The sequence below is a fragment of the Otolemur garnettii genome, unplaced genomic scaffold (genome assembly GCF_000181295.1).
Source record: "Otolemur garnettii isolate 467f Iridium unplaced genomic scaffold, OtoGar3 scaffold00075, whole genome shotgun sequence".
Lineage (NCBI taxonomy): Eukaryota > Metazoa > Chordata > Mammalia > Primates > Galagidae > Otolemur > Otolemur garnettii.
In genome coordinates, this window is record NW_003852470.1 from 6790261 (window position 1) to 6808842 (window position 18582).

General features: G+C 42.3%; 1 protein-coding gene across 2 annotated transcripts in view; it reads left to right on the forward strand.

Moving 5' to 3' along the window:
• The window catches only part of DHX32 (DEAH-box helicase 32 (putative)), a 62390-nt gene that overhangs the window by 20671 nt on the left and 23137 nt on the right, over window positions 1-18582 (forward strand). For both annotated transcript variants that reach the window (XM_003794065.3, XM_023515608.1), the window contains exons 3-4: window positions 7244-7437; window positions 14335-14707. In XM_003794065.3, coding sequence (XP_003794113.1) covers window positions 7244-7437; window positions 14335-14707 — 567 coding nt within the window. The remainder of the gene's footprint in view (window positions 1-7243; window positions 7438-14334; window positions 14708-18582) is intronic.

Below are 18582 nucleotides of genomic sequence, written 5' to 3' on the forward strand. Positions count from 1 at the left end.
TCACTCACATTCCCTGACTGTACTATTTCACCTCATTCGCACGTACTGTTCACTCACATTCCCTGACTGTGCTATTTCACCTCATTTGCACGTACTGGTCACTCACATTCCCTGACTGTAGTATTTCACCTCATTTGCACATACTGTTGACTCACATTCCCTGACTATAATATTTCACCTCATTTGCTGTGTTATTCCCTCCCTCTCCCAGCCTCCACACATACAGACACATACATGCGCATTTTCATTCTGAACCTTTGAGGAGTCAGCTGTGCACATGATGCCCTTGGCCTCTGAAAACCTGAGGGGATTCTAAAAACTTTGCCTAGGCACAAAATAATTATCAAAATCTGGGGACTGTAATGTTGATATCTCATTATCTAATTTCTGGATGTTCACATTTAATCAATTTCCCACTAAGGGCCTTGATAATAATGGAAATTTTTTGTAGTCCAGAATCCAATCCAAAATTCCACTGCATTTTATCGTTCTTATTGTAATGTCCTTTCATCTGAAACATCTCCTCAGTCTCTCCCTGTCCTCCATGACCTTGACATTTTTGAAGAGTATAGATTGGTCACTCTGTTGCACATCCCTCAGTTTGCTTGTGTCTGGTGTTTCCTTAAGATTAGATCCAGGCTCTGTACCAAAGAGCTGTTGTGTCTTCCTTAGCATGTTGTGCCAGGAGGTACAGATCTTGGTTTCCCCCAGCTGGTGATGTTAAATTTGGTCACTTAGTAAGATGGCGTCTGCCTGGTTCCTGACTGTGAAGCTAATATTTTCTTCTGGTCATACTTTATTTATATATTTCTCATTATACAGCCAGTCACTAGTGTTAGCATCTCATTATACGTTAGGTCACTAGCATTATACAAAGGTAATTCTTGCCTTTGAATTATTCCATTGGTGGTGACTAAAGATGATGTTCTGCTCCTTCTACATGTATTATTTAGGGTTCTTCTGTAAGGCTGAGCTTTCTCTTCGTTTATTTATCCCTTTATTTATGTTCATGTGGATCCATAAATTCTTGTTCTCTGGGTTATAATTCATTATTAAGCTCGTTGATTTTGTTGCTTACATTGTCCCTGATGTGGCCATTGCGTATATCCTCAGGATGACCTCTGCGTCCTTTGACGTGTCCGCATTATTTTTGAGCACTTCTTTGCTTCCTGGCACAGGCTCATCATCTCTCATGTTCCCGTGCAGTCAAAGAAACAGATATTATTTTTTTTCCTGAAGGAGTCGTGTTTCCTTTTACTCGTGAATTGTATTTAGAAACCAGTGTCTGGACACTAGGTATACCTGTTACCGTTGCTTTATCATTGCTTCTAGACAAAGCAAGGAATAATTATTCTATTATCCATCTGTCTGTCTCTTGAGCTCTTCCTAGCCCTGTTTTACTTTTCTTTCTCTTTTATTCTCTGTGTATTTCTCCATTTCCCTCTGTGTACTTCTTTCTCTTGATGTATTTTTATTTGTTTATCTCTCATATTTTTCTGTGTCTTTCGATATCTTAAAAACAACTGGAAAGCCTCTGATTCCAGTTCAGCACTGCAGGGCTCTTTGTAGCCTTTTTAATCTCATAATTGTAACTTCCTTCTCTATGAGAAACAGGGCTCTCGTTAGTCATATCTTATTTCTTCAGTCTTAGGATACTTACAATGTAGTTTAAGAATTCCTAACCCTTATTACAGTTTTAAAAAATTTCATTAATATGTAATTCCTTGGCTCGGCGCCGATAGCTCAACTGGCTAAGGCGCCAGCCACGTACACCTAAGGTGGTGGGTTCGAATCCCCAGCCCGGACCCGCCAAACAACAATGATGGCTGCAACCAAAAAATAGCCGGGCGTTGTGGTGGGCGCCTGTGGTCCCAGCTACTTGGGAGGCGGAGGCAGGAGACTCGCTTGAGCCCAGGAGTTGGAGGTTGCTGTGAGCTGTAATGCCACTGCACTCTGCCCAGGGGGACAGCTTGAGGCTCTGTCTCAAAAAAAAAAAAAAAAAAAAAAATGTAATTCCTTGAGTTTTCTTTCAGAATTTGTGATCAAAGCCAAGATACGTGTGAATTGTGTCTCAAAGAACAGTAGTGGCCTTGTGTCTCACAGAGGTCTTCCTTCCTCCCTTAATTTATTCTTATCTAACCGTATTATCCATTGAGGAGGTGAAACAATCTCTAACAGTGGACAGAAAGGACAGAAGGTTCTACACTAGCGTAGCTCATGTGATGTCTGCCCGCCGCGGTGCCAGCAGTGAGGCCGACACGGTGCTGCTGCTGCTGCCTGGTTCAGATCTGGACCTGCCTACAGATCCCTACAGCAGATCCCTGTAGCCAGCCCTGAGGACCCTGCAGCCCAGCAATCCCAGAATCCAGATGCCCAGCTTCTCTGAGTGCTGCCGGAGTCAGCAAAACTTTACTTTCCGAATTAGTACAACCTGTAGAACTCCAGTTACTGGCTGAAGTCAATAAAGCTTGATGTAGATTAGATTTTGTTACCCAGAGGACTCCTCTTACCTGCTCTCATGGCAGCAGATTGGCCGGAGTCCCGGTGATTTTCTTTCAAGCAGTAGATAAGAGGCCAGGGGCACCCATTCTCACTGTCTTCCCCGACACTGATTGCTTACCGTGGCTGCCCAGGGTCAAGCTGAGGGCCTCGTGCTCAGGCTTTACCCCCGGTACATCATAAAGGAAACACCTGCCTTTAGAAAATGGAGTGAGACGTGTGAAAACAGTAACAGGTGAGTTCAGAGTGAATAGATTTGAAGGATGGAGTTCTAGCTGGGGATAATTTCTGTACCAACTGTTTAAATCGGAGGATTATCCATTACCTAAACTCCCAGATAAATCATTTGGTAAGTAGGTTTTTTTCATGTGTTAAAGGAGCAGTTTCTTTTTTTCTTTAACCATATTGCACAACTTTACTAAGTACTCCATGCCATTTAAGTCACAAAGTGGGCCAGAATTCAGCACTTTTCTTGAAAAAGCTAAAGCCAAATGACTCTTTCCTACCATCCGCTGTGCCAGGTTGGCAGCCAGCCCCTCCCGAGTAACATTTTCTGAGTACTGGGGGGAATGTCTTCTGGAGAGAAACTACAGGGAGATAACCACAGAAACAAAACCTCCACCAGGCGCATAATTCATTGGCAGAAAGAATAAGATACTACTGGGGCAGGGAAAAGGCTGTCCAGTTGCTGCCCAGAAGAGAAGCAGACCCAGGGCCGGAAAAGTGAGCAGCAGGTATGGCCCTTCCTGTGAGAGCAGAGAGGGCGAGAGGTCCTGGCAGGGCCGCAATCGTAGTGTCCCTTGAAATTACGAAATGTTCCAATTACCAACATTTGGCTGGATCATAACTTTTTTTCAGCCAATACTGGAAGTTTGCTAAGGAATCAGACTTCAGAATAAGCCTTAGCTTGCCTAGCGTAATTTATAAGACCTGAAAAGTAGAGAAACTCTGGTGATGGGACTGATCACTTCAGGTTTCTCTCTTTTCTGTTCAGGGATAACCTTTCCCGTTTGCGTTTGCACCACTGGTATCACCCCTGAGTAACCGTTACTGAAAGGCGAGGGCGATGGCAGGTGGGCAGAGGCACAGGTGAGCGGGCGCTGTGTCACGGGTTGTGGCTTCGGCCCGGCTATTGACCACATGAGCAACAGCCCCACACTGAGCACATGTGGATGTGTTTAGTTTTCCCCTGGTTGTTTTAACTGATATTTAAAGGACTGTTCCCATTTGTGAATTAATTTCTTTGCCTCATAGGTGAAATAACTTGCTCTAATGTAAAAGGGGGCAAAAAGGTAAGATGACGAGAACTGGATTGGTGGATTATTGTACTTCCAGGCCTATATGATGTTTATGACATCATGAACATACTGTAGGGATCTAATCTTGCAGAATTTGAATGAGTAGACAGAAATAAATGAAATGCAGTCAGAAAAACAAAATCAGAAGCTTGGGAACATGGCCCGTAATCATTGGAATCACGTCAAATTCTAGAGTGTGACAACAGCTATCTAGACCTTAGAATAATAGCCAAACTGAGCATATCCAAAAGTGGATATGAAAGAGTAGTGAAAAATGCTGACTTCCTGAGAATTTGATGGCTCCCGCGCAGCTCCCCTCGTATAAAGATGCTCAGAGCAACTGTGGCAAGGTGGAAATCACAGCAGCTAAGAAATTAGAAGCATGTTAGCCAGTTGGATGAGAGTTTTTCAAACTGTATATGGAAGCAACACACTGTATCCTATGATAGAATTAATGTACACAATTATGATCTAAGAAAAAAAATAAATAAAAATTAGAAGCATGGATTGGCTGTGGCCATGCTGTGGATGGGCAGTACGACCTTGGACAGATCGCCCCTCCAGACTGTTTCCTCGTGTATGGTGTGGAGTGCTGCCCTTCATGCCTTCTGGCTCAGAAACTCTGAGACCAGCCTTGCTTCCAGCTCTGGCCTTGCCCCTAGGGGCCTGGCCTGTTTTTCAGTTGATCTCAGGATAGCTACACCAGGATGCCCTGTCCAGATAACCTACCTTAATACTGACCAGCCTTCTGACTCTCCCTAGGGCATCTCCCTCCTCTCCTAAATCCTCACTCCCTCCAAAAGAACTTTAAGCCACTATTTAGCTTCATTTATTCATTTTATTTTACTTTCCAATTTCCTGTTCTTATTAATTATGTAATCACCTTGGTACTTTAAGTCAGATATCATGGGACATTTGTTTTCTTGATGTGTATAATTAGTCTGTTCGTGGATATGGCGTATTATTCCTTTGTAATACTTGTCCGTTGGTTTTATTACCTCTCTCCCATGCTTCCCCTTGACCCCAACTCTTTCTGTCCTGTCTTTATTTTTTTTCAGACAGAGTCTCACTTTGTCACCCTTGGTAGGGTGCCCTGGCGTAACAGGTCACAGCAACCTCAAACTCTTGGGCTTAAGCAATTCTCTTGTCTCAGCCTCCCAAGTAGCTGGGACTACAGGCACCCATGACAATGCCTGGCTAACTTTTTAGAGAGGAGGTCTTGCTCTTGCTCAGGTTGGTCTCGAACCTGTGAGCTCAGGCAATCCACCTGCCTCTGCCTCCCAAGTGCTGGAATTAAGGTGGGAGCCACTGTGCCGAGCTGGCTCTGTCTCTTCTTTTCAAATACTATGATGTATTTATTCATCTATTCACCCAAATTATTTATTATCCCCACCATGTGTCAGGTTCTTTGTTATGTAATGGAGACAAACATGAACTACACATATGTAGTTGAAGGATCTGTCCATGTGGTGGGGGACAGCATCAGACAAGTGGTTTTCATACTGCTCTTCACATGAATGATGTTTGAGGCCTTGGCTAGGAACCCTAGATAAAGTAAGGATTTAAATGTGAAAAACATCAGGATTTTAAAAATTATTTGCTAAGGAATAAGGGAGACAAAATTTTACATAAATTCATAGTTAGATGGTCTAATGGTTATAAAACAGTTCAAGATATACTATATAAAATCATAGAATTAAAAAATATTTCTGGAAAGTACAAAAAATTAGTTTGTTCATTCAACAAAAGCAGCTGAGTACTGAGATAGTTTGGTGACCAAAACAGATAGATAGGTCTCTCTTTTCTCCCATTTTACGGTCTTAAGTAGGGGGCCTGGCGGGGAGGGATGGACTAGAAACAGGCCACCGCTTGAGACATGTGATACCTGCCAAGGTGAGCAAATGCCCTGCAGGATCTAATGCCCAGGGGTGAGTAACCCTTGCAGAGAACTGAGAGCTAATGCTCAGGGGCAGGTGAGTCTTATAGAGAACAGACTTGAAGGGAAAGTCTCGTTTTGTAGGTAAGAAAACTAAAGCTTGGTGGAAGTGTGATTTGCATGGAACAAACCAGCGGCAAGCCAGGCCTGTGACTCTGACCGAGGTCACTTAGGCTCCTTCTTATTTCCTACTTCTTGCCTTGATTCCAGATTTCCTGAGTGTAGTTGGGGTTTTTTGTTTGTTTGTTTTTAAGCATAAAACAATTTGTTGAGGAAGAGAAAGACACATTTACAGAGTAAGAAAGTTTACAAACAGGATACATTCACCATGAATGGGCTCCATTGCTGGGGCAAGTCTGCAGAGAGGCCTGAGTGCAGCATCTGAAGTTTCATCTCTCCTGACCAAAGTTGGGGTTGAATAAATAATCACTAATTCTTTTCAGCCTGTTGACAAGGCTGACACCTATCTTAGAATGGAGGAAGTGCATTTGTACTTTTAATTGTTGGGCATTTGCAGTTGACAGCAATCATTCATTTTGGAGTTACTCATAATTTCTGGTAAGTTATGTTTATTTTTCAAATTAGAGTGAGGATTAAAATCTAAGAATTCTATAATGAGTCTAGTAAATAGACTTTGAGAGAATTGTTAGAACTTTTAAATACCTCAGATCTATTAAAAAATACTCTTGGAATTAATTTATTTTTAAAATGCATGTAACAAAGCATAATTTATTAACAGTGTTTTAAGATTATAGCATATAAATGAATTTAGTACTTCTACTATAATAATTGTTACACAATTGGACTTGATAAAAATGAGTTGATCCATATTTTAGATAAAGGATTGTTTAAAATAAAATGGCTCCAGAGTCGTCTTGCCTGGAATTGACGCTTTCCAAATCCACATGGGTTCGTCAGTGATCTCACTGGATTTATTTTTAATTGTGTTTAGATGATAAATTACCAGTGTGGTTTGGCTTTTATTACCAGAGCAATGTTAGCAGGCTTATCTGGATATTTGTTATGATCATTTGGATTTAAGTGCAAAAGCTTTCATTTTGAGTCACTATTTTTTACCTAATACTATCTATAATTTGCATTGTTTAAAAACACAGTAACTGATACCAGAAGCCAAGTTTTTGATGGGGCTTTTTTATAATCAGAAAGAATATAATCTACAAATTCATTACTCTTTTTAGAAAGGCAGTTGTGGTTGAAAGTATTTGTTTCGTTTTGCCCTTTATTTTTATCTGCCTTTTTTAGTGTGAAAGTCAAAACTTTCATAGTCCCTGCTAACTCCTGTTTATTCTTAACTTTCTTTACTTGCAACGACTCTGTGCAGACAGATGCATAATGTTCAGAGTTACCCTAAATAAGACGTAGCACAGCACACTGGTGATTCACTAAGGAGAGAAGAACTCATTTATAAGATGAACGCTCCTATGAGCAGAGCTATCCTTTTTTTTGGTTTTCAGCAGGAGCTGACCCTGTCTGTTTCTCCCTGTTAAAGGTTCCTCAGTGGTGTGCTGAATACTGCCTTTCCGTGCACTACCAGCACGGGGGCGTGGTGTGCACACAGGTCCACAAGGAGACTGCGGTCCAGCTTGCCTTGCGGGTAGCAGACGAAATGGACGTTAACATCGGCCACGAAGTTGGCTACGTGATCCCTTTCGAAAACTGCTGTACCAGCGAAACGATCCTGAGGTTGGTTTTAGGGATTTTATTTGCTCCCTGCTGTGACTCTGGGCCTGAGTTCTATAGTCCTACAAGAGCATTATTCTTGCTTTCTACGGGTGGAGCATCCATGCTGTGTAATAGTAACTGCGTTGTCACCAGCCTGACACCCCAGTTGTTTTGCAACACTGGCGTCATCAGAGATCCATGTCTTTGTCCATGACTCCCACAATCATCAGAAAAAAGTTATGCCTTGTTATTTTGGGCCCCCGAATCTTTAAGCTTGTGCTTTTAAAAGCTCTGCTTCATGCTGGGTCGACATCATTGCCCTTGCGCTGGCCACAGCGACATCGGCAGCTCTCTGGGTTCCTCATGCTTCACACCTCTGTGCCTTTATACCTGTCGTTCTGTGTCTGGAATGCCCAGGCGTCTTTTGGGTGTGGCTGATCCCTCCTAGTCAGTCCAGGCTCAGTTCAGTGACCACCTACTCCAGGAAGGTTTGTCTGATAATATAAATGAGAAAACCCTCTGTCGGGCTTCCATAAAACTCAGTAGCAAGGGCGGCGCCTATAGCTCAGTGGCCAGGGCGCCGGCTACATACCGAGGCTGGTGGGTTCAAACTCCACCCAGGCCAGCTAAAACAATGACAATTGCAACCAAAAAATAGCCGCGGTGGCACCTGTGGCTCAAGGAGTAGGGCACTGGCCCCATATACTGGAGGTGGCCAAACTCAGCTCCAGCCAAAAAAAAAAAAAAATAGCCAGGCATTGTGGTGGGCACCTGTAGTCCCAGCTGCCTGGGCGGCTAAGACAAGAGAATCACTTAAGCCCAAGAGTTTGAGGTTGCTGTGAGCTGTGATGTCACAGCACTATACTGAGGGTGACATAGTGTCTCAAAAAAAAAAAAAAAAAAAAAAAAAAAAAAAAAAAAACTGAGTAGCATCCTCTGCCCCACAGTTCAGATCAGTGCTTTTTAAACTGCTTTTCTGCATCTTATGGGTCTTGAGGAGCCTTCTCTTTGGCTACCACAAGTTGTGGTAACTCTTGCATTTAGCTTCCTTGGAAGATTTCCTTTGAACAAGGGGTTCTAGGAACTAGCTACAAAGAAGGAAAAAGAAATTGGGAAAATGACTGGCCAGTGCTTCTGCAGCAGTTTATATCACAGGCCTCAGAGGAAGTGACACTATTGGCCGCACCTTCAGGAAATGGCCAGAGCCGCTTGAAGCCAGAGACAACCATCCCCTGGGCTTCCACTGGCCAGGTGCTGCCTCACCGTCCAGGGCCGAGCAGGAAGTACCTCAGGATCAGTGTTTCTCATTCTACAACCCATTTGTGTGGCAGACCAGTGTGCCCAGGGCACACTGATTGGGAAGCTCTGCTTTAGCGTAACAGGACAGCAATGGTTTTTAGCATATTTATATCTCTGGTGTCTGTACTTGTCCTATGGGGGATGTTCAGTAAATTGTACAGGAGAAAGGAGTCTTGCCGTGTCTCAGCTAGATTTTTCTGAATTTCCCATTCAGAAAGCCCAGGTGACTCAGGTATGTGCTAAGCTGCTTTCCCTCAAGTGTTTATTTTCAGATGTACCAGACATTCGTCCTCAGGCGAGTGCCAAACCCTGGGGACTCTAGACCAAGAGCACTCTGACTTGAAGTTCTTGAAGATCCATTGCTTTCTGTTAGGATGGCAGTGATGTCCCTGAGTCACCAAATTAGTATATATTTATAAATCGCTTATAGTTACCTAAATAGTATGTAAGTATTGAAGAAGCATAAAAACCTCCCTGCTTCTTAAGAACTCACAAACTAGTTGAAAAGCTATGCAGGACAAGACATACAGGGTTGGACAATTAAGTTCGTGAACTCATCCTAGAAAAAGTATTACACACCATGTTGCTGGAGGTCACGACAGTCACCTTCAGAGTCCTCCCCAGGGAAACTACACACTGATGCCAGCGCCTCATCCACCCTTCAAAGCAATTTTGGAATTCTTTCTGGAACAGCCATCAGAGCGGTCATTGAATGTTATGGAGAGTAAACTAGGGGCACAGCTTCCCAAGGGAAGTGCTTCGAAGGTGACCACCGTGATGTTCAGCAATGAATAGCACTTTGTCTAGGATGAGTTTGCGAACTTAATTGTCCAACCTCACATAACCCTGAAAGGGTAAAGGATCCCTGAGGTTAGCAGATTTTTTATCTTTTAAATTTTAACGTAGCCTTTTGAACTGTTGGCGTTTTAATTAAATGATGGTGCTGACTAGGCTCTCAAGTTAATGTTTATGTTTTGATATCTGTAATACCATCTATACTTTGAAAATCCTTTGGAAAGGACTCTTGGATATAGTAATGTTTAGAACGAAATACTACAACAGTTTTTATCTTAACATTGAACTGAGTTTATATATTTTTCTACGTTTTTTGAGAATGCCACAAAGATAAATAATTGTGGGGAAGTATAATAATGTTATCAGAGTAGGTCAGAGACGTGCAGTACCTTGAACCATCTGTCATGTGTGAGACGTGGCTTTCATGGAATTGTTCTGTAGTGAAAAACCCCAGCACTCAGTTCTGTCAGCCAAAAAAGACTTGCAATTTATACCGAAGTGCTTATAGTTTTTATCTGTGTGTGGCACTCGTATCTTAGCGTGGACAGTCGCGTCAGGTCGGGGGGCTGAAGTAAGACACCTTTGGAGATGGAAGGAGATGAGCTGCCTGCTTCAGCCACTGCAGGTTCTGTTCCCTTCTGCTGCTGCCGGGCTGCCTTGTTTTCTCATTGCTCTTACATCTCTGCTTTACGGTCCCTGGGACATTGTCACTGGGACATTGTACCTTCTTTCCCACCACGACATCCCCTCTAAACCAGTGCAGGGTCAGCAGACATTCTGCTGCATTGTTGTAAACAGGTTTGAGTTGCAGAAAAGAGGTCCAACCTATTGAAACCTCCCCAGTGATCAAAGGAAGCAATACCTTATCTTCCTCCTGGTGTTCTGTGCTCCGAAGAGGAGGCGGCATGGCTGTCAAGTGGGTCTCACCTCCTGTCAGTCACCTAAACTCTCTGTGCTTATTCTCCGTATCTGTAAAATGTGGAGGATTAATACACTTCCCAGATGGCTGTAGTGAAGACTAAATGAGTTAATATGTGTGACTAATGCATAGTGTATGTATGTGGTAGCTATTTTTATAATTAGAATTTTACTTTTAGAGTTAGAATTAGAACCAAATTCATTTTCTTAGAGAGGCATGGTAGCCAGAATTTTGAATAATCTTAGCTTGAATAGCTATTTAAATCAGATTTAAGGTACATTGACGATAGAAGGTGATGTTCTATGTTTGATATTGTCTTTTCCATTTTCTTTGTAAATCCCTAATATCTAATCTAGCAGACACATAATAGGCTGTTAGTAAGCCTGTCTTTCTTTATGCCTACTATCATTTTTTTTAAAACATTCTATATAGTTATTTCTTTAAGCTTTTTTCTTGGCCTTTTTGAACCAGTGGATACCTGAATATTATACACCTAAAATAGCCTTTCTGAACCACATAGCAAGATATCTTTAAATAACTCAGAGATACAGAAAACTAAACTGAAAAAGTGTGTTCTCAAATTTTCATTAAGGTCAAACTCAATATATATAATTTTATTTATTTATTTTTTTGGCCAGGGCTGGGTTTGAACCCTCTACCTCCAGTATATGGGGCTGATGCCCTACTCCTTTGAGCCACAGGCGCCGCCCAATACATATAATTTTAGAAAATATTAAAATTAATAAAACTTGAAGATATATTCTTAGCTTTTTTTTTTTTTGCAGTTTTTGGCTAGGGCTGGGTTTGAACCCACCACCTCCAGCATATGGGGCTGGCGCCTTACTCCTTTGAGCCACAGGCGCCACCCATATTCACCAAAAGTTGGTGAGCTTTTCAATATTTAGTCTTAGGAGTTTAAAACATAAGCCGCATATCCTAAAACCTTGGCATTCTATATATATTTTTTACATAGTTGTCAGTAACAGCACTTTTCAAAGCTTTGTATGTACACAACATCTCATTAACACAAAGGTAAGAAATATATCTTTGTATCATGTAGAAAAAATGTCGTTTGTATGGTAAGTTTTAGAAATAAGCCTTTATGGTTCCCTTAGAATTATATACTTACATGGAAGGTCAGGACTTGCTGCTGAGTCACCATCTTCTCTCTTTTTAATTAAGCCGGGATACATTTACATAACGCCTCCACCTCCGCCCGCCCGCCCGCCGTATAGGGAGCTTCCTACATGATTGGTACTCAGATGAGTTTTGCTTAAAAGAGAACGGAGATTTTAATTTTTAACATTAAGGAAGTGGCATAGATTAAGATAATTTGCTCTGAGAAGAGAGGCAGTAGTAATTTATATCATGATAACATACTAATTAACCTCAGCAAGCAGTGATCTGAAGGTTGGACTTCAGTGCGTCCGTTTGCATCTTGCACAAAGTGTAATCGTGCAGCAGTCAAGATATTTTCTAAGTTTGAGAAAAGGAATGATGAACAATTTATCAGGATGGGAACATGTGTGGAAAGGAAGGCATAGAGCACACACTTGGATCTCACAGAGGAGAAGAGAGGAAGAACGTGGACCGTGTCACCAAAACCACGAGGCCAAGGAGGCAATCTTTATAACTCGACAGGGACTTCAGACAGCAGGTTTCATTCCTAACTCAGGCTTTCAACCTGGGGCAGGGTAATTTTTCTGAACCTCAGTTTTTTCATTTGTAACTGAGTAATAGTAATAGGACAGTGATGTCTACCTGGAAGATTTGTTCTGAAGGTTAAATGAGAGAATGTAAGCACAGCACGATGTCTGGTACACACTAGGAGCTTAATAGATGTTTCCTCCCTTTAATTGAGGACTGTTGAAGGGGTTAATTCAGGAACCAAGACAATCCTTAGGTTCAATAATTTGCTAGGAGGATTCATGGGGTTCAACGTAGTTTACTTACAACTAGGATTTATCACAGTGAAAGGACACAAAGCAAAATCAGAAAAGGGAAATGGGGGATGGGAATTCCCAGGCGTCTTTGTGCAGTGGAGTTGCCCAGGGTGCACTGAATTCCCTCGTGAGTTGTGATAACATATAAAATGCCATGCTGCCAGGGAAACTTGCCAGACACTCAGCGCTCAGGACGTACTGGGGCAGGTCACGTAGGCACCCTCTGGTGAGTGCGTTCCAAAATTCCAGACTCACAGAAAGAAAACGTGTTCAACAGAAACCATGTTGCTTGTACAAAGAGTTCAGCCACCATGAGCCACTCTTTATTCTGGGCCTGGTGAGAACCCTCCCCAAATCTAAGTTCTTCCCAAATGCCATCCAAGGGCCAACCTGCAAAGCAGGTCTTCCTAAGCACAGCTGTCTCAGAACTGCCATGGACACACATAAATAAAAGTAAATACCTCAATTGGATAGAAAATACACTGGATTGGTTTCTTCAAGCAATAATATAGCTAAATATGTAGATAGTGTCAGAAAGATAGTTACATGAAACTGGATGACTAAAAATTAGTTGGGTTTTTAGAAAAAATATGATCCCAAGAACTACTGCATAACCCCTTCTAGCTAATTTGCTTGCTGCCCTAAATCAGTGGTCGCTTTTTAGGTACTTTAGTTTTGCGGAAGCTAACAGCTTAGTGGTATCATCTCCAGGATGCACTTCCAAGAGGAGCAGCCCTAGCGGGGGGCTGGCGGCTGGGAGCCTGAGCTGGGAGCCGCTCTTGTATGCTTTCCTTGGAAAGTTATGCTGAAATTCAAAAATTCTTTCATTAATGAAAGGGAGAGGAAAAAATACTTACCTAACAAGGGTGTTTTATGATACTGCTTTTTTCTTTTCTTTCTTTCTTTTTTTTTTTTTTTGTTGCAGTTTAGCTAGGGCGGGGTTCAACCCACCACCCTCTGTGTATGGGGCCGGCGCCCTACTCACTGAGCCATAGGTGCCACCCGGATACTGCTTTTTTGTTTACATAGCTCAGAGCAAATGTTAAATGCAGCTCTTGTTAATATTTGTAATATTTAGGCAGAAGACTTTGACCCAGGGTTCAGTGATGGTCTCTAGGAGTCCACAAACACACACAAACTGGGTGTGTTTTACACTCGTAGCTTTTATCATTTTTTTTTTAAATTTCAGGTTATTGGGAGGATACAAACAACCAGGTCATAATTTCTGAATTTGTTAGGTAGAGTCCCTCTTGGAGTTGTGTCCTGCACCCAAAAGGTGTGCCATACACCCCTACCCGATGCTCTTTAAGTGGGAGCACACCAATCCCCTCCCTCATTCCCCCTCCTCTAAACTTGAACAGAATTAAGATTTCTCCTATGTGAGTGTGTGTTAGATCAACTACTGGCTTTGTAATAAAATTGGGCATTGAGCACATTGGATACTTGCTTTTCCATTCCTATGATACTTTACTATGAAGACTGTGTTTCAGCTCCATCCAGGTTAATTCAAAAGGTGTAAAGTCTCCGTCTTTTCTTACAGCTGAATAGGACTCCATGGTGTACATGTGCCACAGCTTGTTAATCCATTCCTGAGTTGATGGGCATTTCGGTCATGTCCATGTCTTGGTGATTGTAAATTGAGATGCAGTAAACATTCTAGTGCAAATGTCCTTGTGATAAAATTATTTTTTTTCCTTCTGGGTAGATGCCTAGTAGTGGGACTCTGGGGTCAAGTGGGAGGTCTAATTTGAGTTTTTTGAGGATTCTCCATACTTTTTTCCAAAGAGGCTATATAAGTTTGCAGTTCCAAGGTTTTATCATTTTAAGGGAATTTTGGCCCCAGTAAAAATTTAGAATCACTGAGTTAGAGAAAAAGATATAGAAAAGGCATTTCTTAGTGTTAGGAAGTTCTTTGCATGGCTTTTCACAGGCTATTCTAACTGTACCGTTTCTTCTTTATAGGTATTGTACTGATGATATGTTGCAAAGAGAAATGATGTCCAATCCTTTTCTGGGTAGCTATGGGGTCATCATCTTAGATGATATTCATGAAAGAAGCATTGCAACTGATGTGTTACTTGGACTCCTTAAAGATGTTTTACTAGCAAGACCAGAGCTGAAGCTTATAATTAACTCCTCACCTCATCTGATCAGCAAACTCAGTTCTTATTATGGAACCGTGCCTCTCATAGAAGTGAAAAATAAACACCCGGTGGAGGTTGTGTACCTTAGTGGGGCTCAAAAGGATGCTTTTGAGTCTATTTTACGCCTTATCTTTGAAATTCACCACTCGGGTGAGAAGGGTGACATTGTAGTCTTTCTGGCCTGTGAACAAGTAAGTAAAATTCAAACTAACAGAGTAATAAGGTATTTCACTGGGGAAGCTAACAACTAACATACAGGTTTCAGTTTGCTAATTAAGCGTTTAAATATTTGATTCCATCCCACCTCATTAAATAAAAGCTGTGCCAAATGGAGAACAGAGAAGTGTCCCTCAAATCACACACTGTTCTGAAAACAAAGCAAGGGAGGGGTCCTGAGGGGGCTCCACAGGTGATGCCCAGAGCCAGCTCCCTTCTGCCAGCCCCAGGCAGACAGTGGCCATCACTGCAGAACTGGTTCCACCCAGACGCGCTGTGATGCGCTGGACACAGGCCACCGCCCTCGTGACCAGGTGCATCTGTTGGTGAGCAAGGATAGAACCTAAGCACTTAGTACAGGGTTCAGTAACAAAAATGTCCCACAAATGTTCTGCAATAGTCACTGGAGCGTGAACAAAAAATACAGTTTACAGCACCCCACAGGCCAGCTCCCTAGACTATGGCTCCCTTTCTTAAAAGACAATGAGAAAAAATTTAACTTGGATTCCTTGAAAATATCACTTCAAAAGAATAAATGGAAGTGCACAATTGAGCCTTGTTTCCATTGTGTTATGGCTTTCAGGCGGCCCAAGTGTCGTTTGGGTTGCTGGGGTTTTTTTTCATTGCAGCTACATTGACCCTATTTCTTTTTTCACTACTCTGTTGACCAAATCTAAAAGCCTCCAGCCATCTCCAGAATTAGACTTTTCTTCTTGGACTAATTGCTTGGCTTATTTTCCCTTCCCATCTTTCCACTCAAAAAGTAAAATCACTGGTATTTAGGCCATGACCCAAATATATAGTGGTTCTAGGGATTAAACAGAAAGGAAAAAGGAAATCGTTTGATGTAGGCTGAGCTGTCAGCTGAATCAAGACAAGTACCTCAGATTTTTATCAGAGCCTCTTCATAAGTACCTACCTGCCTTTAGAGATACTTTCAGAAGTATTCTGCTTTATATGTGAAGCATAAAGGATCACTGATACTCCTAGCTCTGGGAACTTTAGACAGTGTTTTTACAACTGAAATTCTATCAATTTCTAAATTAAGGTAATTTCAGATCTAAAACGCGTAACCACAGCGTATTTATCATTTTCTATGTGGAGGTGATAGAGTCTCTTGAATAGTAAATATCCTACCTGTTACGGTGGTTATCATCATCCCCTACTCCTGCTTGAGTCAAGGGATTCAAGAAAGTCCTCAGGAAAGTAATAAAATGATCAAGGAGACAGAAGATTTAAGAAAACAATTATAGATTCTCAGTATAACTGAGACAAACCTGAGGAAAGGGAAAATGGCAAAATTAGAAATCTAAAATATTTGAAAGTCAGAATTGCTAGATGAAAAACAAGACCTTTCCTCTGGATGGGGGTAGGAGAATAAGTAGGAATCTTTCAAGTCAGAGAAAGCAAACATTCCAGAACAGATTTAACAGAATTGGGGTGGGGTGTGGTGGTCTTGGAGTGTTTACTCTTGTCAGTTAAATATAAACTATAATTAATGGCATAGTGACTTCTGAACTATCAGACTTTAGAAGATGCATCTGTGTTGAGGTCCATCGTAGACATAAACCCTGCAGGCCTTAGAAAGGTGTATCATCTCCCTGGAGTCAGGCTGGAAAGACGGTGCCTATTAAGAAGCCATTAGTCTTGCAGAGTCTTTAAATCTTAAAAGTGATGGTGCCAGGAAAGCTGTGGGGTATTTCTTGATTCCGAGCCTGCGGGAATGGTAGGTGCTGCCGGTGCTGCTGCTGTGACCTGGGCCCCATTCCCCTCTCTGTGGAAGCTCCTCATTGTTCAGGCCCCAGCAGCAGATCTGCCCGTGCTGGGGGGAGCAGCCACCCCCTGGCATTGTGCTAGCTTGAGCAGACCTGAGCTGGGAATCAGTTCTCTTCTCTCAATTCAGCCTCAGATTCCACAGGTGTCATCTGGTGTGCCTTTTACCGTCCCCCCCCATACAGTCTAACGAGATGCACAGGTGTCATCTGGTGTGCCTTTTACCCCCCCGCACACACACACACAGTCTAATGAGATGCATGCTGTTCCTTCAGTGCACCGTACAGGGCTCACTTCCCTTTCTACTGCTTTTATCAGGATCCATTGTTAAGACAGTCCTCTTTTATGGTTTTGGAAAGATTTATCTTGTTCTGAAAGCCATGCTAACAGCTATTGATCGTGTTTCCCCATGCTATTTGAAGCTTCCTTGATTTCTGCATGAAACTTTAAAACCTACCGTAGCACTTCAACATGACATGGACGCAAACCCAAGCAGTCAGCTAGAGCTGCACTAATTGTCACTGTGTAAGAGACACGCTGCTGAATGGCAGAAGTGCTGTCAAACACTCGGTCTTGGTGAACTCACAGTGGCAGTCACTCACTCTGGGTGTTCCACCTGTCCTGTATCCACTCGCTTAGCAGCACCTGCTGTGACTTAATCCCGTAATTCACAGGCCCTCCCCACCCCATCTTAACTGAGACTTAGCGCCCTGGGTGTTTACAATGTGTCCTTCCTTATCACTTAGGCAACTTTTAACCTGAAAACAAAAAATGAAATAAATAGAAAACATCAGTTGAGATTTACAATAATATCTTGCCAGATTTTTGTGCAATAATAAACTGTTACAAAGACGATGTCATGAGGTTGGAGGTTTTCCTGGGAAATGTTCTGTGTAGTTGGGGTCTTCTCTCATTTGGGGGGCTGTCTGCTTCCTTCTGTGGGGGTTGCTGTTTTCCACAGTTGGGCAGGTAGTCAGAGGAGGGCCCCACGTATGGAAGTGAACTGTGTGAAGTGAATGAGAATCAAGGAAATGAACAAAACGTGAAACCCCAGATGCATGGTTGAAGTTTTTTTTCTTCCAAATTCTGAAGATTATGGCCACAAAGCCATTTATCAGGTGTGATTTTTTTTTTCCTTCAGAAGTTTTTCTTAATTCTTTTCTTTCCCCCTCCCCCCATTTGGAACAAAATTCAGCATGAGAATCAACCTACAAGGCAGACAAAGTAGCTCCACTGGGACAGTGTTAGACTAAGACAAACCCACCTACAAGTAAAAAGTTTCAGCAGTTAGAAGAAAATAAATTGCTTTTCAAAAGTATTCTAAGAGAGTAAGAGTAAATATTTCAGTGCAATTTGAAAGTTTATTTTAATAGGAAACTGCTCTTGAGTGGCCTACGGCAACCAAATCTCCTTTCCCAAGGTTGCCTGTTAAGTGACACCTGTGAGAAGCCCCCAGGCTGGAGTCATCTAGGAGGGGGGCCGGTCAGGAGAGCACAGCTCAAGTTCCCGCGCTTTCCCATTTAATGTCTAGGTTATCCTCGCGTGGTATGCGAGGTAAAATGAGATACTCAACATTATAAAAGGATAGAAATAGTTTTGTTCTGATGATGCCAGTTGGCAAATTGTCGTTCATTATGACCAATAGTTAATAATGCTGTTCGGTAAAACATCTGCCCCACGTAAACCGACCGACTATGTGCAGAAAAGGGAAATGTGAGCAAAGGAGGAACGTACGTACGTATGTACGTACGTACGCGCGGCTGCTGACGTGGAACCTGGTGCGCACATTCCTCGGAGCCCCCCGCAGAGCAGGAAGCACGTGGAAACAGCCCACCTGGTCCTGAACCCTGGGATGCCTTTCTCTTTTTCCAGGCAAATCTGTTCTGCAAAACCCTTGACTTAATTCAGTGCCATTGTACAAATGGTATTGAAAGGAGGGAGACAGAAGCCAGGGTGGCAGAAGATGGAATTGAATCTAAAAACTATGATGATCATGGGAAGTCATCTGTTTTTACTTAGATTTTTAATGAAGTCTAATGAATGTAATGAAATTAAATGGGGCTCCTTCCATTAGGTC